The sequence below is a fragment of the Oncorhynchus kisutch genome, linkage group LG2 (assembly GCF_002021735.2).
Source record: "Oncorhynchus kisutch isolate 150728-3 linkage group LG2, Okis_V2, whole genome shotgun sequence".
NCBI lineage: Eukaryota > Metazoa > Chordata > Actinopteri > Salmoniformes > Salmonidae > Oncorhynchus > Oncorhynchus kisutch.
Genome location: NC_034175.2, coordinates 59,426,427 through 59,453,512, shown reverse-complemented (window position 1 = coordinate 59,453,512; position 27,086 = coordinate 59,426,427). Strand labels below are relative to the sequence as shown.

Sequence of the window (27,086 nt, the reverse complement as noted above, 5' to 3'; positions counted from 1 at the left end):
TTTGGAAGAAAATAATAACGTTTGTCACTTTCACGAGGTTGGACTACTAACATGTTCAAATACGTAAGAAACTGTCTCGGATATAGGTTGTGCCTTTAGATTTCGAGAAAACTAACAACTAAGGAATACTTTTTCACTTCACCATTTGACTTCTCAAACCCTGAACCTGGTCTGCTTCACAAGCATTCCCGTCTCTACTTTTTGAAACTCTGTGATCATGCCCTGACTTTGAAAGAAGGTATTGTGTGAATATAATTTTAGCAACCGCGTGCTGCACCACATTAACAAATATTGTATACCAAACAAAGTTAAGGAAGTGCACTTTAACATTTTACATAAGATATATCCATGTAATTCTATGATATCCAAATTTGTGGCAATTGATGATGTAAATGTACATTTGTGTCCGAATTTTGGGAAAACCTTGCAAAATACTTATTTACCATTATGAACACTACCTATATTTTTGGCATGAAATATATGTTACTATTGCAATGATAACAAGACCACTAAAATTATTTTGAAATGTGATTTTTTACAATTTTATTGTTGCCAAATACTTCATACACAAACAAAAATGACAAAATTCTATACCAAAATTACAATTATTTTTGATTGAATTTAACTATTTTATTAAAACATTAACCCTTGTGAACAATAACAAGAATAAAATGTTCCTAAATCATTACAATACGTTTTTTTCAGTGATTACAATTGCACTAGAATTGTTTATTTTTTTTGTTATATTTTTTGTTTGTTTCAGTATTTTCTCACCTGCGTTCTGTTTTGTATGATGTAAGAATGTAAATTGTTGACCTGTATTTAGATTTTTTTAAATTTAATTTAAAGCATGACCACATTAACGCGATTGGTGGACACACGACAGTCTACTAGGTGAGGCGTAACACCACAGACTTTATAACCCAGTTAATAAAACACGTTTCTTTTAGTTACTTTTATTCTCTCAACTCGTTGCTATTACTTTCTAGCACGTCAAGCTAACTTACAGAGTAGGTAGCTAGGGCTCCCGAGTGGTGCAGCGGTCTAAGGCACTGCATCTCAATGCTGGAGGCGTCACAAGAGACCCTGGTTTGATTCCCACTGGCCGTGGATGGGAGTCCACACAATTCGCCCAGCGTCGTCTGTGTTAGGGTTTGACCGTGGTAGGCAGTCATTGTAAATAAGAATTAACTGACTTGCCTGGTTAAAAACAGCTAGCTTGCTTTGTAGCCATGGATTGTGCACCTTCCATATTTAATTAGGAATTTGCCTTAAAAAACTGACTTAAGGTTAAGGAAATTTGAATGTAAGATGTTTTATGCAACCGTGCCCTAGTTCCAAAGCGCCCTGGTTCCAAAGTGGCATCTACTGCATCTTGCCTATGCTGCACGGCCATCGCTCCTCCATATATTTATATGCACATATTCTATATTCCTTTACACTTGTGTGTATAAGGTAGTTGTTGTGAAATTGTTAGGTTACTTGTTAGATATTACTGCACGGTTGGAACTTAGAAGCACAAGCATTTCGCTACACTCGCATTAACATCTGCTTACCATGTGTATCTGACCAATAAAATTGGATTTGAATGTTGAGCATATGTACTATGATGGTTCTGTCATTCAATCATTAACAAGTAAGGATGAACCTAAACCATGTAACATTGAAAAAATACTGAAAGAAGCTGCAACACCAAAGAAGTTGATTGCCAAGTTCTATCAATAGTTGATTGAATCTCCACCTGATAGCTCAGAAGCAATCAAGATAAAATGGGAAACTGATTTCAAGGAAGAAATTGAAGAGAGCTATGTCACAGATATGTGAAAAATTTCATATTTACTCGTGCATCCTTATGTAACCGGTGTGAAATGGTGCTAGTGGTGTTTCAATCAGTGACGTCACTTGCTCTGAGACTCATACCTTTCAGACCATCAGCACGGTTGAATGCAAGGATTATATCCCTCGCGCTCCACGCAGGTTGAGTAACAATAACAATAAAGTAATGTCAGTGACGTGACAGCGTGGGAGGATGTGCCCCTGTGGTTCATATAAAACCATACGTCTTATTTCTTCTCGCAAAGTTAGCTTAGCCATATTCCTCCCATTTTTCGCATCTCATCTTCCCAGGTCCCGGTAGCGTAAACTAAGCTCTGTGTGAGTTGTGTGTACTGTCAGTCTGTCAGCAACAGCCTGTGACCTGTGGGTCAGAGCATGAACGGGTCACTTTCCCTAGATAACCGTGTCTAGGAAGGCTGTTAGCCAATCCAGCTATATGACGTGAGATTTGGACTGCCTCCATGAGGCATCCCTCTACCCAGGTATTACTAGCACGCTACAAGCTAGCTACAGTTGAAGTCGGAAGTTTACATACACCTTAGCCAATTACATTTAAACTCAGTTTTTCACCATTTCTAACATTTAATCCCAGTAAAATTCCCTGCCTTAGGTCAGAGGATCACCACTTTATTTTAAGAATGTGAAATGTCAGAATAATAGCGAAGATAATTATTTATTTCAGCTTTTATTTCTTTCATCATATTCCCAGTGGATCAGGAGTTTACATATGTAGCGGGTTTCTGATGTACCACAGGAAAACCAAGAAATGAAGAGCGACACCACAGCTGTCTTTTAGGCTTTTATGTTGATCTGCAATAGTATTGTGAAAAGACAGGACAGGAACACATCAGTCTCCAATGCACCATCTGACACGTTGTTCTTTCTCTTTCAGTGTTTTCTCGGACTCACACAATCACACTCATACATAAAGCCATAATGTATACTATAAAATAATAACCAATCCTTAATACAAAGTATGTATAATCTTAATTCTTAGACAATAGAACCATACCTGCAATAGTATTGTGAAAAGACAGGACAGGAACACATCAGTATCCAATGCACCATCTGACAAGTTGTTCTACACAGGAGCATGAAGAAAGGTAAAACACATATCCTGTCTCACATCCCCAATACATTGCCAGGTGCTTTCAGTGTTGACAGTACCAAAATACAACAACTCATGTACAAAAACACTGCATCACAGAAAGGCATGCTGGCTAGCAACAGCAGCACTTTTAACACTCTGTAAACTATATTAATAACAACAATAAAACTCTGAAAGTTACATGTTTCAATAGTCTCACACTTCCTTATAACAATATATACAGCACTAACCTTGGGATGATTTATTTATTTCACGTTATGGACTTCTACAAAGGAGTATTCTGCAACACATACCTTTCTCAGTGTTTTCTCGGACTGAGGAGAACGGGAGCTACGGGTAGTACCAGGGTGTTAGTAGGTGACACAAACACCCAGATGAAATAAAATACATTTAATGAAACAAAACCCGAAGATGTTAACAACATTCAGCTACTGTAGCTGCCTACCTAACATCAACAGGCAGCACCAGTAGCGCAACAATTAAGAATAGAAACCAAAAAAGAAGTTCCTGGCGATCATAGCGATCTGACTCCCCCCTTCTGTCTGAACTTGGAATATTCCTGTTCACGGGCTTTGGCCACTGACCCTCAACCTGGTCGTTCTGTTTGCTTTGTGTACTATTCTAATAATTTGAAGTTTGATGGAATAACCATTTTAACTCTACTACACATACACTCAATTAGTATTTGGTAGCATTGTCTTTAAATTGTTTAACTTAGGTCAAATGTTTCAGGTAGCCTTCCACAAGCTTCCCACAATAAATTGGGTGAATTTTGGCCTATTCCTCCTGATAGAGCTGGTGTAACTGAGTCAGGTTTGTAGGAGGCTCACACACGCTTTTTCAGTTCTGCCCACAAAATTTCTATAGGATTGAGGTCAGAGCTTTGTGATGGCCACTCCAATACCTTGATTTTGTTGTCCTTAAGCCATTTTGCCACAACTTTGGAAGTATGCTTGGGGTCATTGTACATTTGGAAGACCCATTTGCGACCAAGCTTTAACTTCCTGACTGATGTCTTGCGATGTTGCTTCAATATATCCACGTAATTTTCCACCTCATGATGCCATCTATTTTGTTAAGTGCACCAGTCCCCCCTGCAGAAAAGCACCCCCACAACATGATGCTTCCTCCCCCGTGCTTCATGGTTCGGATGGTGTTCTTCGGCTTGCAAGCCTCCCCCTTTTTCCTCCAAACATAACAACGGTCATTATGGCCAAACAGTTATATTTTTGTTTCATCGGACCAGAAGACATTTCTCCAAAAAGTACGATCTTTGTCCCCATGTGCAGTTGCAACCCGTAGTCTGGCTTTTTCATGGCAGTTTTTGAGCAGTGGCTTCTTCCTTGCTGAGCGACCTTTCAGGTTATGTCGATATAGGACTCGTTTTACTGTGGATATAGATACTTTAAGACTTCAGATGACATTGAAGGACTCCAAAGACCAGACCATTAGCAAGGCTGCACCTCCCCTACAAACTGGACGGAAATGGACATCATCCAAGGCTGTGCAGCAAGCAACATCAGCCCTGAGACACAAAGACATTGTGGGGAATATCCAGCATGGAAGAGGATTCTTTGGCCTGGCAGCAAGCAAACCAACGTTCCAGAAGGCAACAACATCTGAACGCAGGAAGCTGGTGGTCGAGGAGGTGCGCAGAGAGGAGGAGACTGCAAGAAGTGCAAAGGCTGTCTCTCTTGCTAAACAAGGGCAATGGACGCGGTGGGAAGGCCCGGAGAGGAGAAAGATCAACTGGAGTGAGCTTTGGCAAATGGAGGCAAGCAACATCAGCTTCATCATAAGAGTTGTTTATGATGTGCTTCCATCACCAAAAAACCTACATCAATATTATGGTGAGGACTCGACCGGTCCCCTCGGCCCAGCTCCAGCGACTCTCAGGCATATAATGACAGGTTGCAAGACCAGCCTCTCACAAGGCCGCTACAACTGGAGGCACAATCAGGTCCTCAAGAGCCTGGCTGCAGCACTCGAGACCAAGAGGAGTGCAACCAATTCATTACCTCCAAAAACAAGCAATCCCGTCAAAACAACAACATTCATCCGGTAGGGACAGAAAAGGCCCAAGCATCCTCCTACGAAGCCAGAAACTGGACACCCTAGCCATGGCCCGGGACTGGAAGATGCTTGTCGATATTGGCCAGCAACTCTTTTCCACCTGAGATTGCTTCTACCAACCTTAGGCCAGACATGGTACCCTGGTCCCCTTCACGAAAAGGCTGTGTACATCATAGAGCTCACAGTCCCGTGGGAAAACTATGTTGAAGAGGCCTACGAGCGTAAGAAACTGCGTTACACAGAGTTGGCAGCAGACGCAACTCAGCGTGGCTGGAATATAAAAGTCTGGCCAGTTGAAGTGGGATGCAGAGGATTCGTGGCTTCCTCCACCATCAGGTTGCTGAAAGAACTTGGAATCCATGGACCTGCTCTGCGGCAGACCGTCAGAGAAGTTTCTCAAGCAGCTGAAAGAGGCAGCCAGTGGATCTGGATCAAACGGAAGGACCCTTGCTGGGCTATAACTTCATGACCCCCCACCCCCACCTGAGAACCCAATTCAGATCCCTCCAACTTGAGGAGGGCATATGAGGTATGCGGTCAGCTGTAGGGCTGGCTCAGGGAAGTGGACGCCCCTGCCTTGCATAGTCCCGTGGAAAATCTTAATTGGGCATGGGACACAAGCTAAGGCTTGATTACCCTTTAGCTGGCCACCTTTGGTGAGGGTGTTTAGTGATTAAAGGCCAAAACACCCACTGATTCGAAGGCACACTACTGAGGATGTGTCCCAAAATTGACATCTTAACCCAGTATAAGAAATAAACCTCCCATGCCACTCTGTCAACATCACGGCAAATCTCATGTGAGTGCATACCATCTATTGGCACAATGGACCGTTTTTAACATCTCGTCCCGTGTTTTATGATTCTTTTGTACTGGTTTATTACAGCAACTTCACAAGGTCCTTTGCTGTTGTTCTGGGATTGATTCACACTTTTTTCACCAAAGTACGTTCATCTCTAGGAGAAAGAACACGTCTCCTTCCTGAGAGGTATGACGGCTGTGTGGTCCCATGGTGTTTATACTTCCGTACTATTGTGTGTACAGATGAACGTGGTACCTACAGGCATTTGGAAATTTCTCCCAAGGATGAACCAGACTTGTGGAGGTCTACAATGTTTTTTTCTGAGGTCTTGGCTGATTTCTTTTGATTTTCCCATGATGTCAAGCAGAGGCACTGAGTTTGAAGGTAAGCCTTGAAATACATCCACAGGTACACCTCCAATTGGTACAGGTACACCTTCAATTAGCCTATCAGAAGCTTCTAAAGCCATGACATAATTTTCTGGAATTTTCCAAGCTGTTTAAAGGCACAGTCAACTTAGTATATGTAAACTTCTGACCCACTGGAATTGTGATGCAGTGAATTATAAATGAAATAATCTGTCTGTAAACAATTGTTGGAAAAAATTACTTGTGTCATGCACAAAGTAGATGTCCATACTGCCTTGTCAAAACTATAGTTTATTAACAGGACATTTGTGGAGTGGTTGAAAAACAGGTTTTAATGACTCCAACCTAAGTGTATGTAAACTTCCGACTTCAACTGTAGCTAGTTTACCAACTCAACCTAGCTGCCACTGTGTGTTGTCAGCTTGGCTTACTAATCAACGGCCATATGTGCGTGTTTCAGAAATAAGCCTACGTTTAAACATATTATATCTTTCCTGCTCCAGCCCTGTGGTTGGAGCTAGGCTCACCCAAAATTATTTTGCGGGGCTGTACAACTCCCGCCATATTATTGTAGCTCTCTACCTTTACTGTGTATTATGGTAGCTGTTGTAATACAGTCACCGGTTAGTATTAGATTAGTCAATTTGATTAATTTGTTTATGGCATAAGAAATATTTATTTGTAAAATAATTAGTCTTTTACATTCTGAGCTGAGAGATCACCATATCTCCATGATGCTGGCCATGCATGGCTGCTCCTCTTGTGGAGCTGAATTACAAGTAGAAGATGGTCATGACCTGTGCCCCGCCTGCCTAGGTGTTGGCCAGCTGCGTGAGGTCCTTTCTGAGACTTGCATTAACTGTGCCATCCTGCCTTATGAAAGTGAGTGAAGCGCAGCTAGCCAGAGTTGAGGGCCTGGTTTTCACAGATAATTTACCAGCATCCGGCGTTGTTCACCAGGATCCATCCAGGGCCACCAAAAGAGGGAAAGCCCACAAAACCCATGCTGGCCCCCTTGTGAAAAAGTTGAGAGCCTCACTAGAAAGGTTGATTCCTTATCCTCTGAGATAAGGCAGCAAAAAACTATTTTGCGTTCCTTCAAGCCCCCTAGTCATGGCCCTCTAGCACTCCCTCCAGCATATGGGACGCAACATAGGACTCAAATAGCCGTGATGATGAACTGCTCTCCACTCGGGCATCCAACCGGCACTTTACTGACCAGGATGATGACACGCCCAACATGGCGAAGGAGGTGCCAACCAGTGTTGTGGACCTATTCAGTTTCAACGCTAAATATGGGTCAGAGGAGTCATTCCGAGGCTCTGATCACACAGAGTCAGAAGAAAGCTCTGCCTCACCATGTGCTGTCTTGTGTGCGGCCTTAGCTAGACTAGAGCTTGATGACCCTTAGAACAGAATGCTCCAGCCGGCATGCAGACCTCGACCTCTGAAACCTGAAAGATGCATCTCTTCAAGCGTTTGCGTTATAACCAGAGAGCTAGGCAGACGGATGTCCACCATAGTTATCGTTATCAGGTCTGGCTCGCCAAAGTCCCAATGTCCGGTGACTCCAGACAGATGCTGAGAAAGCTACCAGTGGTCCCCGGACTGCTTTTTGGCCCTGTGGATGAACGGGCCATCGAACACAGCTGAGTCAGGCTACACTGCTATGGATCCCACAGCCCAAAAAACAGGCATCACAGAGTCATGTCATAGGGAGGCCTGACACGGGTGAACCTGGCCTCTCTCATTCGGCCCAGCCCTATACACGCCCTTGGCCCTAACACCAGCCAAACTCAGGTGCTTGCCAGCCCCAGACAGGGATGCAGCATTTTCCTCGGTTTGCCTTCCAAGGCCAGGCATACCAGTTCATGGTATTACCCTTCGGCCTCTCCCTAGGCTCCTTGTGTCTTCACAAGATGCGTGAGAGCAGCCCTGAGCTCTCTCCACTTACAGGGGATCAAGATCCTTCCTTACCTCGACGACGGGCTTATCTGCGCCCCCTCTTGCAAGTGTGCAGCCGAGAGCACAGCGCTGACCGCACTGGGTCTTACCGTGAACAACGAAGAGTAACTTCACACCAAGCCAAAAGGTCACCTTTATTGGCATGGCTCTGAACTCCCGCACTATGAGGGCATGTGAGTGGACATCATTATTTTTCTTCTGCAACAATTCCAGTTGAACGCGTTGGTGAGGGTATGAACGTTCCAACAATTAATGGGCATGCACGCGGCGGCCTCCATGGTGACACTGTTATGCTGTCTTTAAGACCACCGCGTGTGGTTCAATGACCTCCGCTTGGACTCCAAGCGGGACAGAAACACCCAAATCTGGGTGACAAGTGTGTGCTACTCTACTCTGCAGCCGTGGAGGAAGAGAACCTACCTGACTACAGATGCCCCTCTCGGATCAATTCCGGGAAGTAGAGATGACCTCCAGGTATTCGTAGAACCATAGTTACATTCGTAACTTCCATTTCCTTTGCTCTGCAAAAGCCGCAGCTTTTGTGCAGCGATAGGTGATGATGTTTAGTGGGAGGCAGTTGTTGATGTGTTCAGAGGGTCCCTGGTTCAAGCCCAGGTTGGGCGAGGACAGGGATGGATGTGACACTGTTACATTTAGACATAAATGATTGCAACTAAAGATAATCCATAGTATTTACTACATTCCTGTCAGAATGCATGTAATGCACCCAGAAATGTCATATCTCTGTTGGAGATGCAAAAAAACCCAAAAAGGAACCCTATTACATATGCTGTGGACCTGTGACACCATTTTGGGTTAATGTCTGTGCTATCACATCATTGTGTTTAGGAATGTATATCCATCCATCTCCATGACTATGTCTGTTGAGAAAGGTAAATATTGGTGACCAATATCAAAGATAGTTTTGTAACCTAGGTCTAATTGCTGCACCAAAATGTATAGCTATAATTTGGAAAGCATCATACTCACCTTCAATAACAAACTGGAGGGCTGAACTATGTAGTTCACATGAGGTTGGTGGCACCTTAATTGGGGAGGACAGGCTTAATTAATGGCTGGAGTAGAATCGGGGAAATGGTATCCAGACATTATTATGAGATGTCCTCCCCTCAGCAGCCTCCTGAGTTGTAGTTACATTCCACTAGATTCAGTGTTTTATAAGGTTGTGCAGAGAATGGATGTGTTCGATAAAGTCTGGAAGCCTTATTTTGACCATCTTGAGGAGTATGACATTTCTATGTGAGGGGAATTTAATGTACAGTATGTTTGTGTATTGTAAGTGGAAGCTACTGTGTATTTTTGTGTGTTCGTGGACAGGTGTGGCCATATTGTGTTGTGTATCAAGTATGGTGGTTATGTTGCGTTTCTGTTTATTTGTGTTAAATTTTTACTTTTTTGTTTGTATACAAAAGGAAAACGTGTCAGATTGTCACATTCACGAGGTTGGAGTAATAACATGTTCAGCTACTTAAGACATTGGCTAGAATCTAGGTTGTGCCTTTTAGAAATTGAGAAAATGAACAACTAAGGAAGAATGTTGCACTTATCTCATTGACCTTACAGAACCCGGTCTGGTCTGTCGAGTTTGGTTCGTGAAGCGTTCCCGGAAGTATCCTGATGTTGGTCCTCTGGGTTTAGAAACTCTGTGGTAGACTGTTCATGCTCGCTTTTCGTTACTGCTTGAGGCTATACCGCCCCCTCAATTCCATTGGTAGATTCAATGAGTGGCACTTCACGCAACATCTCCGTTGGTTGGGGTGAGTAAAGATAACCAATCAAAGCTCTCAATTCATTGTTACGAGTGGTCCCACTAAAGTAGGGCATGGGGATGTGTGTGTCTGCCACATAATTAAATATTTATCTCTACTATGGTGTCTGCCACGTTGGCCTATATTACAAACTGGTATGCCCTTTGTCCCTGTATTTCCCGCTATCAAAGCCAAGCAGATATATTTTTGGATCTACTCCTCCCCATTATTTCCCTTTCCCCCTCAGGCAGCCTTATATCATATGCCATATCATGTGCTTTTGGCAAGCAGGTGCTGCCATAGCATTTGAACATTCCTTATCTATTGAGTCTCATAACAGTCACGAGGGAACGTTAGATAAACCAGGGATGAATTGTTGTTGTCAGGTTGGCCAGGAAAGTAACCTAGCAGCTGCAGGTTTAGGATGATGTCGTACACACCATGTGGTTGCTCTTAATAAGTACCAGATGAAGATGTACTTTTTGTATAAAGTTTTCACAAGAAGTAAAATATAATTAACTGCATTAACGGAAAAGCATTGTATCCAATTTACAGACGATTTAAGTAGTCCTTCGGGTCCCTATAATAGAGTGGACATAAAGAAAACTAAGTATATTCAGATCTTTTAACTATTTGAATAGTATGACACAAAACATAGACAAACGATTTACTGGCAAGTAAAATATGTATTCATATTTATCAAGAACATATTTAAGTATTTTACACAACCGTAGCTTTAATCAGAGGTTATGTAAATAAATATATATATTGAAATTATAGACATATCAACACATCGAGTCTGAGCATTTTGAGCACAAATTCGTTTGCTCTTCTCTTGCGGAAGGGCCGTCATCCCGGAAGCGCGTGTTTATTTGTTGAAACTTTATTAAGAACAGACAAATCTTTACCAGTATCTAGCAATAAAGGTTCGGCTCGGGTTCTAAATTAGTATGAGCATCAATATATGCTTAAAGGAGTGCAGTGTCGACATTTCACTGTAAAGATACATTTGCTAGCTAGAAGTAAACAGTCACCTAACGTTAGCTTGCCAGCTACAGTATGTCAAGCGAGGCAGTCCTAACTGTTCGCTTGGTAAGGTCTTTTGAGCACCGAAATTTCAAGCCAGTTGTATTTAGTGGCGTGAATTTAGATCAAACGGTCCAGGAATTTATCCAGTTTGTGAAAAATGGTAAGTATGATTTATCTTTTTGGTAGCTAGCTAAACATTATGTAGGGTGTTCACCCATAACATTATTAATTAATTCAAGGTTTATATAAATATGTGAATGCACTAGAACATTCAGTCAGAAAAATAATAGGCCAAACACCATGTCTCTACCATATATGGTTCAAAAGTTACAGACGATTTACTCTGAGAATTTAGTATGTTTAGAGTGAATGGAATGTCATTAGATGCATGATCAAAAAGTGGTAACTGCTCAATATAACTCTGTGGCGCTGCTCCGCGGCTAACTTCGAACCTCAACTGACCGGCTAGTGACTGAAAACATGGCATTTTTCTAAATGAAATCCGCTATTAAAATGATGTGTGTGTATTGTGTATATGTGTGTTATTTCCAATTAAAATGCCATAGAAGCGGCTCCTCTCAACGTAGATTGATTGCGGTTACAGGCAATGAAAGTCAAGGATCACAACACCAAATATGAGATGCATCCAAGAGCGATGCAGTCTAAACTAGCAATGGTTACAGCAAATTAACGTTCTTATTTCAAAACTATCAAGTACAAGTATATTAAAGTTATATTGTAGAAAAGTCTGATTAGTTGTCATTTATAATGACATAGGGCAAAGAAAATTGCGTTTACATTCATTTCGAGAGCCAATCTCTACCACCCTCTTGAATTGCCCCGAATTGCCGTGAGTGAACGCCCAACATTATGAAAACTATTACTCAACATTCCATCATCTGCATTTCTGATTCCATACATGTTGATTTGTCCCTTTTAGAAGTTAGCATAAGAGCCGGTTTACCGCCCCCATTCAAGAATTTTGGCTACGGTAAGTTATGGCTGCATTTTTAGTAGTGGCTTCTGCTACTCACTTCCAAATAGCTATGATTAGTGTGGGCAGACTGGAGCTCCGACGTTACATACAATTACGTTTTTTATTTAAAAAATTAGTTATTTCAGCATCAAAAGAATAGCACGCAATTACAAAGAACAATGTCATTTGTAATTGCTGGCTATTCTTTGGGTGCTGAAATCAATTTTTTATAACTTAATTTTGTGACGTCTTTGAGTTATCGGCTACCCTACCATTGGCATTGCCCCGTATGGTGCTGCCCCTAGACCAGGGGTGTCAAACTCATTCCATGGAGAGGCTGGTGTCTGCAGGTTTTTCCTTTCAATTAAGCCAGAGACAACCAGGTGTGGAGAGTTCCAGTGACCTTAATGCATCAATCAAGGGAGGAGTGAAAACCTGCAGACACTCAGCCCTCTGTGGAAAGAGTTTGACACCTGTGCCATAGACATTTAATATTGATGGTAGGGTTTAGGAGTCAATTATGTTCTGAGAATGATGCCCGCAACATTTCAAGGTTATCCTTCACTAAACATTGTTGGACCCATTTGGCATGCATTCTTGATATACATGCAGTATATTGATATGTCTTAACTTCTACATAATGTATCATTTGAAGACACAATGAAGATCATCCACCAGGCACATGGAGCAAAGGTATCCTCCTTGACACCTGACATATACACTCAGTAGTTATATCAATAAGCCTGTTGAATCTCTCCCATTGTCTATTCTAAATAATTGTGTTTTACTAAGCCAATCAAAATGATAAATGTCCTGTTTGCAGACAAATGAGTTGGTGATGAGTTTGGAGGATGATGACAAGCTTATTCTGCAAGATGGACTAACCCTAAGAGATGCGGGCATTGGTATAGTCATCTTGTTTTTGTACACAGGAGAAGAGTTACGGGGGGGGGGGGTGTGTGTTAGATGGGGTCTTCCTGGGGGAAACCGCTATACATCTACATTATAAAAAGACTATACAGTGCCGTTGGAAATGATTCAGACCCCTTGACTATTTCCATATTTTGTTATATTACAGCCTTATTCTAAAATGGAATAATACAAATAAAATCTGAGCCATGAGGTTGAAGCAATTGTCCTTAGAGCTCTGAGACAAGTTTGTGTCGAGGCACAGAACTGAGGAAGGGTACCAAAACATTTCTGCAGCAGTTTGGAACCACCAAGACTATTCCTAGAGCTCGCCGCCCGGCCAAACTGAGCAATCGGGGGAGAAGGGCCTTGGTTAGGGAGGTGACCAAGAACCCCATGGTCACTCTGACTGAGCTCCAGAGTTCCTCTGTGGAGGTATAAGAACCTTCCAGAAGGACAACCGTCTCTGCAGCACTCCACCAATCAGATCTTTATGGTAGAGTGGCAAGACTGAAGCCACTCCTCAGTAAAAGGCACATGACAGCCTGCTTGGAGTTTGCCAAAAGGCACCTGAAGGACTCTTAGACCATGAGAAACAAGATTATCCACAGAGGAACTATAGCTCTGTCAGTGACCATCGTGTTCTTGGTCACCTCTCTAACCAAGGCCCTTCTCCCCCAATTGCTCAGCTTGGCTGGGCGGGGAGCTCTAGGAATAGTCCCCTTCCCTCATGAAGCTGGTTGAGAGAATGCAAAGCTGTCAAAGGCAAAGGGTGGCTACTTTGAAGAATCTCAAATAAACAAATCCAAATATATTTTAACAATTTTTTGTTGTTGTTTGGTTACATGATTCCATGTGTTATCTCATAGTTTTGATGTCTTCACTATTATTCAAAATATAGTAAAACCCTGGAATGAGTAGGTGTCCAAACTTTTGACTGGTACTGTATGTGTATTCGGAAAGTATTCAGACCCCTTGACTTATTTTTTTTGCAAGTGTTTTAAAAATAAAAAAGATACCTTATTTACATAAGTATTCAGACCGTTTGTGTATTTTATGAGTTGGAACTGCATTCAGGCAACATCCTGGTAATTAAATATTGTCAAAGTGAAGGGTCTTATTTTATTCCTGTTTTTTTGTTTCAGCAAATGAAACAGAATTGGCCTTCTTCAGGAAAGAGGATTATAAGCTCTTTAAAGCCAACCCCCAACCAGCCTGGTGGTAAGGGTGTTTACTGGCCTTCATCCCCCACGGAAGAGGGGATTCTGATCTGACATGGAGGATACACATGGATGGAAGATTGGGGGGGGTGACATGTGCCTTCAGACCTAAGTCTTTTAATTTAACATACCATATATATATAAAAAACATGTTTTTGCCTCTTTTATACATCTCCACTGAAATGCACTTTCCATTTATTTGGTGGTGTTGAATATGATTATGGTTGTACATGGATTTTCTTTGTACTTATTAGTTTCCTGTAAGACCTGTTTTATTACTGTAAACATGATTCCAAATTAAATCACTGCTTTGAAATTATTCATCTAAAAAGCTTTATTGCATAAGTACAGTGAAGTATTTTCCCCTTGCTGAGATGGGTCCAAATATGGCACATAAGCTTTAATATTCAATAGAAAAAAGAAATGTATTCTTACCCAAGGAGAAACCACTGGCTTTGCTCATTCTAGTTTTTACAAGTAAATACGGTACTGCATCACACACACACACACAAATGAATCACAAAAAGGCCCTTTATCACAGCTATACACTGTACCAGGCAAGATGGGTCCATAGACTCCTGCTGCTTCATGCCAAGTTCTGACTCCACAGGAACCGGGATTTGTCAGGACAGGTGATGTTTTTCCACTCAATTGTCCATTGTTGGTGATTGCGTGCCCAATGGAGCATCTTATTTTTAGCTGATCGGAGTGGAACCCAGTATGGACAAGGATCGACGAATTGTGCTTTCCACGATACCTTTCTGCACACCACTTGTACTGCGCAGTTATTTGTCTGTTTTTGGTCTGCCTGTGCACGATTCTTGACATTTTCCTTCGACCTCTCATCAACGAGCTGTTTTCGCCCACAGGAATGCCGCTGACTGGGTATGTTTGGTTTGTCGCATCATTCTCAGTAAACCCTAGACATTGTCGTATGTGAAAATCCCAGGAGTGAGGCTGTTTTTGAGATATTGGATCCGGCGCACCTGGCCCAGACGATCATACCACACTCAGTTGCTTAGGTTACTCGTTTTGCCCATTTTAACATTCAATCGAACTGTAACTGACTGGCTCAATGCCGTCTCCATTTTCATAAACTGGGTGGTGTACCTAATAAACTGGCTGGTGAGTGTATATCGCACCTTATGTGTGCGCTGAAGACACTTTCCTTCAGTTAATTGTTCATTTCCCAGGTTGACAGTAGTTGTGTGTTTTGTGACTGATGTGTCCAGTCTCCTTACATAATGGTGTTGTTAGGAATGGAGCTGCTGTGGTAGCAAAACTCATGACTCCAATATTAGTAGGCAGTGTTTAGACTGTCCACTTTGAAGTGCTAAGACAGAGTGGCTATATAACGAATGGAACAAAAATGAACAGGGCCTGCTACCATTATAACCTATTCAGCTGTCAGATGTGGGCGTTAACAAGCAAGAACTGAGATGGAAAGATAATGGTGGAGAAATGTCAAGAGGAGTTATTTTCGTATAGAGGGAGGGGATTCTATACGTAATGCCCAGATGGGAGAACTATAAGGCCAATAGGAGTTGTTCATGTACATACAAGGAGTGACTATATGTGCAATGTGAAGACGGGAAAAACTATCAAGTCAGAACTCTGTGATTAGAGAATTTAGTATTTTCCATGGAAAGGCTCAACTCTGTTACATTTGTAATAAAGTCTAAATTGAATTCACAAGTTCCGGTATCTGTGCAAATATTTGACTCAAGATATTCCACAACACTGCACACAGACTGTCTGTCTGGAAGCGAAAGCGCAGTAACACACAGCTGAACAACAAAGACGGACTGTATTAACTAGGTCTTTTAACACTAATCCTTATACAGACTTCTGTCTATAATATTTTTTCCTATTTCAGGGTCAAGTGCAGCTTCTCAGTTGAGGCTCAATTCAGGCACTTCTGGTTGGTAAATCTTGTCAAATAGTGGGTTTGGAGATTTGAACATGCTGAAATTGACCAGAAAGTGGTCACATCCTTCTTCACTTTACCCAAGAGAAGCTTAGAGGTCTAGTCAAATATGAAATGTCTTGCTATGATACTCAGTGAAAGTGATACATATTCCTGTTCATGTTTCTTAACCCAGTTAAACAAAGCGCGTACATCATTTATCATAATAGAAGGTAGTTGTATATTGGACTTGTGAGGTAACCTTTCAGTATTTCAGTTTCTAGAAAAATAGTAACACTTTTCTTGAGTTTGTTTCTTATTTGGATTTTAAAATGAAGTTGCATTAAAAAGTGCCATAGTGTGTGTCAGACAAAATATGTACAACGAACCATCCCTTTCATCAGAGCTAGAAAATGGATTTGCACTGAGTCTCTACTTGATTGGACCGTCACACATCACCACTTAAGTCCCTGGGCAGCACACCATTGGCTGTGTCCTCTTGGGTCTGAGGAGGGTGGTGGCATGGACTCTCCCAGCCTCGACGTATCTTTGCCAGTCTGAACGCCAGGCAGGGCAGTGCCAGGAAGAGCCGACCCACCAGGACCAGACAGGGCAGGATCAGTGCCAGCAGGTATGTGGGGGGCATGTAGTAAGGGTAAGCAAATGAGAAGAAAGCAAAGTCCCAGCTGAAGAAGAGGGTGTGCATGATGGAGAGAGTCAAGGCAGCGTACCCCAACCCTGACTGGAGACAGATGACAGAAAACCGCTCAAAATGTTGCAATAAACTACGGGTGCATACAAAAGTGTCAAGTATCGTGCTCTTAGCTACTCACCTGGAGAAAAGTGTCAAGTATCGTGCTGTTAGCTACTCACCTGTACAAATGTGTCAAGTATCGTGCTGTTAGCTACTCACCTGTACAAAAGTGTCAAGTATCGTGCTGTTAGCTACTCACCTGTACAAAAGTGAACTCTCTCCAACTGAGAGCGTTACCCACCGAGGGTAGAGATGTGATGGCCAGAAGAGTCAGAACACCAAGTCCCAGAATGCCAGAGGACAGATAAAAGTCTGATCTCCACACCTGAGGCTCCTCCCAGGAATGCTCCACTCCCGCATTCACCTGAAGGGGCACAAAGACCGGTTAGTGGAAAACCAAATGATTCGCTGATGCATTAAAACACTGGGAGACTGTGAGAAAAGTGAGAGAGGAACACTTAATCTGTGGATCAACTAATGAGCGCGCACTGCCTTCTCCCACTTGTGAACAACGCTCTATGGGAGAGCTGGATGCGTGAGAGCATCCTGCCCCCAAGAAGCAGCTCTTAACGGAGTCAGTCTGTTAATTAGGCCTCAGCCACACTCTGTCACGTCTAGTTCACACTCAGAGAGTTCAAAATGCAGCCCCGGCCTACTGCTCCACAGCAGTGACATCACCAACCACGGTTGGTAACATTTTATTTGGATAGTCCCCTACTGATGGATTATAGATGTTCAACTAGCTATGAATTCAACCTGTTCAACTGACTCCAACCACTCACCTGTCTGTACGCTGCATCCAGCAGCCTGTATTGGGAAGCCTTGCGCAGGGTCAGACACATACTGTAGACCGCATGCAGCCCGGCACATAGGAAGCTCAGCAGGCCTAGCTGTTTGCGTCTCCCCATCCAGTGGTCCAGCCAGCCGGGGAAGTGGCTGTACTTTGTTCCCCGGACCAGCTGCAGTGCTGCAGCCCACAGTCCCGGGAGGTAGACCAGCGCCAGGATCACCAGGGCCACTGCTGGCAGCGTCTCGTTCACCGTTTCCAGGGGTAGCTGGTAGAAGTTGTTTTGCCCCCGGGAAAGATAGGGCATGAGAACACCACGCAGGAAGTTGTAGCCGTAGAAGAAAAGGATGAGGAGGAAGGTGACCATTAGGGGGCCGCCCCAGGATGGGAAGAGGCGCAAGGGGGCGTCCTCAACGTGCCTAGAGCTAGCAAGGCCTCCCATGTCCACCGCCAGGAAACTCATACAGTGAGCCAGCTGGATCACAGTTCTCTTGGCCTCAGGACAGTCACTGCTGATCAGGACCTGGGAGGGGCAGGGGGAGAGGACTGATTAGGAGAAATTGAGGCTCACATTGTGTGGGTGAGTGCCTGTCGGTGTGCTAAGTCTTGATAAACTTGGGAATTCATTTTTCCGTTGATGATATCAAGCTCTCCAGGCCCTCAGGCAGCAAAGCAGCTCCAAACCATGATGCTCCCTTCACCGTACTTTACAGTTGGGATGAGTTTTGATGTTGGTGTGCTCTGCCTTTTTTTCTCCACATATAGTATTGTGTGTTCCTTCCAAACAACTCAACTGTAGTTTAATCTATCCACAGAATATTTTGCAAGTAGCTCACTGGAACATCCAGGTGTTCTTTTGCAAACTTCAGATGTGCAGCAATGGGTTTTTTGGACAGCAGTGACTTCTTCCGTAGTGACCTCCCATGAACACCATTCTTGTTTAGTGTTTTACATATTGTAGACTCGTCAACAGAAATGTTAGCATGTTCCAGAGATTTCTGTAAGTCTTTAGCTGACACTCTAGGATAATTTTTAACCTCATTGAGAATTCTGCGCTGTGCTCTTGCAGTCATCTGTGCAGGACAGCCATTCCTAGGGAGAGTAGCTACAGTGCTGAGCTTTCTCCATTTACAGACAATTTCTCTTACCGTGGACTGATGAACATCAAGGCTTTGATGAACAGCAAGTCTTCTGAGATCTGTTTTCTTCGAGGCATGGTTCACATCAGGCAATGCTTCTTGTGAATAGCAATCAGGCAATGCTTTTTGTGAGTGTTTTTTATAGGGCAAGGCAGCTCTAACAACATCTCCAATCTCGTCTCATTGGTTGGACTCCAGGTTAGCTGACTCCTGACTCCAATTAGCTTTTGGAAAAGTCATTAGTTTAGGGGTTCACATACTTTTTCCAACCTACACTGTGAATGTTTAAAATATGTATTCAATATAGACAAGAAAAATACAATAGTTTGTGTGTTATTGGTTTAAGCACACTATGTTTGTCTATTGTTGTGACTTAGATGAAGGTCAGATCAAATGTGATGACCAATTTATGCAGAAATCCAGGTAATTCCAAAGGGTTCACATACTTTTTATTGCCACTGTATACAATGTGTGGAGTTGTATGTACAGTATATACATGATTTCTCTCTTACCTGCCTGCTGCCGTCATGAGCTCCAGTCTGTAGGGCCCAGGCTGAGACCACATTGAAGCCCTTCACCACTCTGCTCTCTGGGAACAGCTCTGCCAGCCTCTCAGCGTTAGACGGCTCTCCACTGTTAAGCTTGGTGGCATTGCTCACATCCACCAGCACCTTCCCAGCCAGCACATCCCTCAACCCCACCAGGGTGTGGTAGTGTTCAGGGTAGAGAGCAGCAAAGACAACTTTCTCTGTGCTAACCATCGCCTCCCGCTGTGTGAGAAGCCGAACCCCATCAGGAAACTGTCCGGTGGCTATATGCTTTGGGTCACGGCTGCCGACCACTACCCTATAACCACAGGCAACTAATCGCACAGCCAGGGAGCGGGAGTAATCACCTGAGCCTAGGATGCCCACTGTGGGGTTTCCCGGGTCACAGGGCAGGGATTCCTCTGGGGTGTCAAATGAGTTGGACAGCAGGGGTGTCCTCATGTCGCCAAGAGGCATGTTGGACCTGTAGAGCTTGAAATCAAATCAAATGTTATTTGTCACATACACATGGTTGGCAGATGTTAATGCGAGTGTAGCGAAATGCTTGTGCTTCTAGTTCCGACAATGCAGTAATAATCCAACAAGTAATCTAACTAACAACAACAACAAAAAAACTACTGTCTTATACACAGTGTAAGGGGATAAAGAATATGTACATAAAGATATATGAATGAGTGATGGTACAGAGCAGCATAGGCAAGATACAGTAGATGGTATCGAGTACAGTATATACATATGAGATGAGTATGTAAACAAAGTGGCATAGTTAAAGTGGCTAGTGATACATGTATTACATAAGGATGCAGTAGATGATATAGAGTACAGTATATACGTATACATATGAGATGAATAATGAAGGGTATGTAAACATTATATTAGGTAGCATTGTTTAAAGTGGCTAGTGATATATTTTACATTTCCCATCAATTCCCATTATTAAAGTGGCTGGAGTTGAGTCAGTGTGTTGGCAGCAGCCACTCAATGTTAGTGGTGGCTGTTTAACAGTCTGATGGCCTTGAGATAGAAGCTGTTTTTCAGTCTCTCGGTCCCAGCTTTGATGCACCTGTACTGACCTCGCCTTCTGGATGATAGCGGGGTGAACAGGCAGTGCCTCGGGTGGTGGTTGTCCTTGATGATCTTTATGGCCTTCCTGTAACATCGGGTGGTGTAGGTGTCCTGGAGGGCAGGTAGTTTGCCCCCGGTGATGCGTTGTGCAGACCTCACTACCCTCTGGAGAGCCTTACGGTTGTGGGCGGAGCAGTTGCCGTACCAGGCGGTGATACAGCCCGCCAGGATGCTCTCGATTGTGCATCTGTAGAAGTTTGTGAGTGCTTTTGGTGACAAGCCGAATTTCTTCAGCCTCCTGAGGTTGAAGAGGCGCTGCTGCGCCTTCTTCACGATGCTGTCTGTGTGAGTGGACCAATTCAGTTTGTCTGTGATGTGTATGCCGAGGAACTTAAAACTTACTACCCTCTCCACTACTGTTCCATCGATGTGGATAGGGGGATAGGGGGGCTGAGGCTGTTATTACATACTATTAATACTACACATTGTAATTACATAGTTTTTTCATATATTCATATATTCATAGTAACTATATTAAGTTCAACTATGGCACTATAATGCAAACAAGAGCCATATCCACATGAAATAGCCATATCATTCTTGGAGCATTTCACATTATGCTCATTACACTCGCATTAACATCTGCTAACCATGTGTATGTGACAAATAATATTTGATTTGACAAATTGAATATATGAGTACTACTTGTAGCCTACATCTCTGCTGTAATACTGCCACTAAATTCTGGAATGGCCTTACATTTTCATCATGCAACCATTCAAATATCACATGCCCTTTTCCCTGTCCAAATATCAAATGATGTAGTGTCCTCTGCTAACTACACAACATCAAATCAAAGTTTATGTCACGTGCGCCGAATACAACAGGTGTATGCAACAGTGAAATGCTTACTTACAGGCTCTAACCAATAGTGCAAAAAAGGTATTAGGTGAACAATAGGTAGGTAGGTAAAGAAATAAAACAACAGTAAAAAGACAGGCTATATACAGTAGCGAGGCTATAAAAGTAGCAAGGCTATAAATGTAGCGAGGCTCCATACAGACACCGGTTAGTCAGGCTGATTGAGGTAGTATGTACATGTAGATATGGTTTAAGTGACTATGCATATATGATGAACAGAGAGTAGCAGTAGCGTAATAGAGGGGTTGGTGGGTGGGACACAATGCAGATAGCCCAGTTAGCCAATGTGCGGGAGCACTGGTTGGTCGGCCCAATTGAGGTAGTATGTACATGAACATATAGTTAAAGTGACTATGCATATATGATAAACAGAGAGTAGCAGCAGTTTAAGTAGAGGGGTGGGGGGAGGGGCACACAATGTAAATAGTCCAGGTAGCCATTTGATTACCTGTTCAGGAGTCTTATGGCTTTGGGGTAATAACTGTTGAGAAGCCTTTTTGTCCTAGACTTGACACTTCGGTACCGCTTGCCATGCGGTAGAAGAGAGAACAGTCTATGACTGAGGTGGCTGGGTTCTTTGACAATTTTTAGGGCCTTCCTCTGACACCGCCTGGTGTAGAGGTCCTGGATGGCAGGCAGCTTAGCCCCAGTGATGTACTGGGCCGTACGCACTACCCTCTGTAGTGCCTTGCGGTTGGAGGCCGAGCAATTGCCGTACCAGGCAGTGATGCAACCAGCAACCATGCTCTCGATGTTGCAGCTGTAGAACCTTTTGAGGATCTCAGGACCCATGCCAAATCTTTTTAGTTTCCTGAGGGGGAATAGGCGTTGTCGTGCCCTCTTCACGACTGTCTTGGTTTGTTTGGACCATTCTAGTTTATGTGGACACCAAGGAACTTGAAGCTCCCGACCTGCTCCACTACAGCCCCGTCGATGAGAATGGGGGCGTGCTCGGTCCTCCTTTTTCTGTAGTCCGCAATCATCTCCTTAGTCTTGGTTACGTTGAGGGATAGGTTGCTATTCTGGCACCACCTGGCCAGGTCTCTGACCTCCTCTCTATAGGCTGTCTCGTAGTTGTCGGTGATCAGGCCTACCACTGTTGTGTCGTCTGCAAACTTAATGATGGTGTTGGAGTCGTGCCTGGACATGCAGTTGTGGGTGAACAGGGAGTACAGGAGGGGACTGAGCACGCACCCCTGGGGAGCTCCAGTGTTGAGGATCAGTGTGGCAGATGTGTTGCTACCTACCCTCACCACCTGGGGGAGGCCTGTCAGGATGTCCAGGATCCAGTTGCAGAGGGAGGTGTTTAGTCCCAGGATCCTTAGCTTAGTAATGAGCTTTGAGGGTACTATGGTGTTGAACACTGAGCTGTAATCAATGAATAGCATTCTCACATAAGTGTTCCTTTTGTCCAGGTGGGAAAGGGCAGTGTGGAGTGCAATAGAGATTGTATCATCTGTGGATCTGTTTGGGCGGTGTGCAAATGGGAGTGGGTCTAGGGTTTCTGGGATAATGGTGTTGATGTGAGCCATTACCAACCTTTCAAAGCACTTCATGGCTACGGATGTGAGTGCTACAGCTGATACTCTCATGCATGCCTCAGGGTTGCTTGCCTCAAAGCGAGCAAAGAAGTGATTTGGCTCGTGTCACTGGTCAGCTCGCGGCTGTGCTTCTCTTTGTAGTCTTTAATAGTTTGCAAGCCCTGCCACATAAGACGAGCGTTGGAGCCGGTGTAGTATGATTCAATCTTAGTCCCGTATTGATGCTTTGCCTGTTTGATGGTTCTTCGCAGGATTTCTTGTAAGCTTCCGGGGCTTCCCGCACCTTGAAGGCGGCAGCTCTACCCTTTAGCTCAGTGCGAATGTTGCCTGTAATCCATGGCTTCTGGTTAACTGATGTGATGTACTCCTCAATGCCATCGGAAGAGTCCCGGAACATGTTCCAGTCTGTGCTAGCAAAACAGTCCTGTAGTTTAGCATCTGCTTCATCTGACCACTTTTTTATAGACTGAGGCCAAAACTATGTGGACACCTGATTGTCAAACATCTCATTCCAAAATCATGACCATTAATATGGAGTTGGTCTCCCCTTTGCTGCTATAACAGCCTCCACTCTTCTGGGAAGGCTTTCCATTATATGTTGCAACACTGCTGCGGGGACTTTATTCCATTCAGCCAAAAGAGCATTAGTGAGGTTGGGCACTGATGTTGGGCGATTAGTTCTGGCTCAGTCGGCGTTCCAATTCATTCCAAAGGTTTTTGATGGGGTTGAGGTCAGGGCTCTGTGCAGGTGTAACGGATGTGAAATAGCTAGCTAGTTAGCGGTGGTGCGCGCTAAATAGCGTTTCAGTCGGTGACGCCACTTGCTCTGAGACCTTGAAGTAGTGGTTCCCCTTGCCCTGCAAGGGCCGCGGCTTTTGTGGAGCGATGGGTAACGATGCTTCGTGGGTGACTGTTGTTGACGTGTGCAGAGGGTCCCTGGTTCGCGCCCGGGTATGGGCGAGGGGACGGTCTAAAGTTATACTGTTACACAGGCCAGTCAACTCCTTCCACACCGATCTAGACAAACCATTTCTGTATGGACCTCGCTTTGTGCACAGGGGCATTGTCATACTGAAGCTCTTGCAGAGTAGAAATTCAACGAACTGACTTGTTGGAAAGGTGGCATCCTACAACGGTGCCACGTTGAAAGTCATGGAGCTCTTCCATAAGGCCATTCTACTGCCAATGTTTGTCTATAGAGATTGCATGGCTGTGTGCTTGATTTTATACGCCTGTCAGCAATGGGTGTGGCTGAAATAGCCGAATCCACTTATTTGAAGGTGTCCACATACTTATGTGTAAGAAATGCATTTATTTAACACTGCCAAACAGCACGACAAGCAGTGGCGACTTGTCATTCAGAGCAGAGTCACACCTGTTTTGAGCCCTGCATTTTAGTATGTTTTTGGGGGGAGGGGGCCCTTCCTGTTTTGCATGTTATTTTGGCATTAAACGCTAGCCGTCATCATCATGAATCAATGAATCAAGTCGACAATCTACTGGCAAATGATTTTTAATCCTTGTCATATGAAGAGAAATTATAGATAAAATGTATTGGGGCTCATTGGCCATCGGACATAAACATTGGAAATGTTGGAAATCTCAAATTCAACAATGAGTGGTTTGGAAGGAATCAGTGGCTAACTGCAATTATTACAAAGCAATCATTAGCCTGCTATTGAGTGGAGTGGCTGTGTGGTGGAGTGGCTCTTTCCCTAGTTTTAAAATTATAAACATTCAACATTGGCCATGCTGTCAATGAAGCATGATTTGTGCCGCGCTCAAAACAACTGTTAACTCTGAACTGCAAAATCAGACTTTTGTGAGTTTAAGACAATTGGAAACTCGGGGAAAAACGTTTTGAACTTTCATCCAACTCGGAATTGTACATTCGGAACTCGGGCCTCTTTCTAGAGCTACAACCTGAACATTACTGACGTCATTATGATTCTACCATTTCTTCCCCTGAGTTCCCAGTTGTCTTGAAAGCACCATAAATCCAGAGAATGCCAGACATTGATGACAAAGTTTGATGATCAAATTTGCCCACGAAGGACCGCCACGCCACCTTCCTGTTCAAGTGAGCACAGCACAACAAGGTGAGTCTAATGTCTTGTATGCTGCTGCATAAATGATGTAATATGCCAGGGAGATATGTATACTAAGTGTATGTTGTGTAGTAAGCTTTTAGTAGCCCATGTGCCTCACCCTAATAATTTGGTATATTTTCCCCTCTTAATTTTGCCTACTGTTCTGACTTGGTGGTGCACATGTAGCCTATAACCTGTTTAAGAGAAATGTAATCATTGAAACTTCTAAGCGCTTTCATTGTTTACATGCCACCTTTATTTATCCTATGGTTCTGACTTGGTGTACAGGGAGAACACTGTAAGAATGGCCCATGTTCTGAATTCTGTTGTTGTACATTTCAAAAGTGCTGAACAAACAGTTATATTTACTACGTCCGTCCTAGCTCGCTCATTAATGTCTTAATCGAAATGACAGATTGCCTCTTTTCTGCTTGTCGTCCACTTATGCCATAGTTTGTATATCAATTGTCAGTAGAAACCACACTTGTTTAACCCTCCTGCTGTGTTCCAGTCTAATTGGACCGATTTAAAGTTCTCTCTCTGAAAAATGTAGTTAATTTAATTGTCATATGGTTCCATGACTTTGTCCACACAGGGCATCTGAACACACAAAACACATTTGGATGATTTATCAAATTCGGGGTGTTTTATTTAACCTTTGTACACCTATGGTGTTCCCAGTCATTAGATGGGTGAGACTACAATTAGTGTATAACATTTAGTTCTGGCACATGCCCATTCATCAGATGGACACACTTCTCCTCCCAGCCCCCACATGGATGTGTTTGAGCACACACACTCCCCTTCTTGGCTTCCATGGCAACCCCCAGGGGAACCTTTTCCCAATAGAATCTTTCCCCCAGGGAAACACACCTATGGCATTCTCACAAGCAATCGCAACATTGTTTCAACAATGTATAGAACTTTTCTTGCAGCTATTGTATATAAAGCTTTTTGGGGGGTCTTGCTCACAATTCATTCTGTGGCAACACAATGACCAAACGATATACTGTATGTGAGGCTCTTGATCATATCTTTGATCATGACACTGGAGAAGAGGAGAGTCCTTGTTAAACTTGGACACAAAGTAGTCTGTGATAAATATCACAATATGTTTCATCTGAGAATTTGTTAAAGTCAAAATAGTCCATACATTATGTGTTTCTTTTATTCAAAAACGAGTTGTATGAGCTCAGGTCAATGAGGCCTACAGGCCATAAATAGCAAATAGAAGTTGTAATGTTCTTGTAAACGTGTAATGTTCACAAGAACTTAAGTTTATAAAAATATCTAACACAACATTAGGTGATCATATATGTATTATTATGGATTTATAAACAGCTATAATTGGGCGGCAATTTCGACCGGGAACACAGAATTAATTAACATGAAACGAACACAACAGGAGGATTAACCAAGTCAGACATATCAGTTATGTTTTTTTTAAAGGCCGCAAAAGAGACAGAATTAATTATTTCGCTCCAAGACAAGGCTCCGTTGATAGCCAGGTGTAGCAGTTGTGAGGTTTTGGGACTCTGCTGTTGGGACTCTGCTGTTGGGACAGCTGTATGTAGGCTCTAACAGTTTGTGGGAAACATTTGTCACCATTATAGTGCAATTCATGTATTGTTTAGTGTTGTTTTGGGTTGTGTAGTGGCTTTGCTGGAATTGCAACCCACATGTTGTTGTTTTGTGCCCCACCAAGATTTCCATTCTAAAATCGCCACTGACGACAAGGGAATAATATAAGTATTTTATGCCAATAGTTTGTTATTCGAGGCGCATATTCATTGCACTTACGTGTGTTGTTTATGAAGCAGAATCCGTCATATGCCTTGCAGATGCCGAACTTCGTTACAACAAGACGCTGCCCACATCGCTCTGCCGGTCTGTGTCTGTGTACGGAAGATAACTATGGCCGTGCAGAACACCCGTGCAACATGCAGTTCCTTGTGATCCGATTAGACAGATAATATACACAGAAGATAATAATAGCTAAGCGGTTTCATAGTATATTATGAAATTAGCTGTTGTGTAAAATGTGCCATGTAAAAACACACTGGTATATGATACGAAAGGTTGCTGTATCTTTATTGGACTTTCAGTCACATAATTCGTTATTTAAAAAATATATATATTAAATTATATTTATATTTAATAATATTATGTCACAAAGTTGTTACATATGCGGTTTGTACAATTGTGCGCACTTACTAAACGCAGGAAAGTAAAAACAATTTCTGGGCAACAGATTAGACTTTTCCCGACAGGTGTCACTGT

At 43.1% G+C, this 27,086-nt stretch overlaps 2 protein-coding genes and 1 long non-coding RNA gene across 4 annotated transcripts; 1 reads left to right on the top strand and 2 right to left on the bottom strand.

The window, feature by feature from the left end:
* Nucleotides 1-2,622: 2,622 nt before the first annotated feature.
* On the bottom strand, nt 2,623-3,611 carry LOC109903042 (uncharacterized). Its single transcript, XR_004205065.1, has 2 exons — nt 3,175-3,611; nt 2,623-2,917 (listed from the first exon to the last, which is right to left on the bottom strand). It is a non-coding gene; the product is annotated as an uncharacterized LOC109903042 (long non-coding RNA).
* A 7,121-nt stretch (nt 3,612-10,732) lies between these two features.
* lg2h2orf76 (linkage group 2 C2orf76 homolog) lies at nt 10,733-14,376 on the top strand. The gene is made up of 5 exons (XM_020458988.1): nt 10,733-11,110; nt 11,891-11,941; nt 12,582-12,619; nt 12,750-12,831; nt 13,981-14,376. Exons 1-5 carry the CDS (start codon nt 10,981-10,983, stop codon nt 14,058-14,060), a joined length of 381 nt encoding a protein of 126 aa, XP_020314577.1. The 5' UTR covers nt 10,733-10,980; the 3' UTR covers nt 14,061-14,376.
* On the bottom strand, nt 14,375-26,720 carry steap3 (STEAP family member 3, metalloreductase). Of its 2 annotated transcripts, none has more exons than XM_020458955.2 (5): nt 26,607-26,720; nt 19,154-19,660; nt 17,498-18,025; nt 16,915-17,079; nt 14,375-16,703 (listed from the first exon to the last, which is right to left on the bottom strand). In XM_020458955.2, the coding sequence occupies exons 2-5, from the start codon at nt 19,643-19,645 to the stop codon at nt 16,410-16,412; spliced, it is 1,479 nt and encodes a 492-aa protein (XP_020314544.1). In that variant the 5' UTR covers nt 19,646-19,660; nt 26,607-26,720; the 3' UTR covers nt 14,375-16,409. The 2 variants fall into 2 exon arrangements, with proteins under 2 accessions (XP_020314544.1, XP_020314553.1); XM_020458964.1 differs by lacking the exon at nt 26,607-26,720 and adding an exon at nt 20,263-20,298 and having other exon boundaries at nt 15,669-16,703.
* Nucleotides 26,721-27,086: the final 366 nt, after the last annotated feature.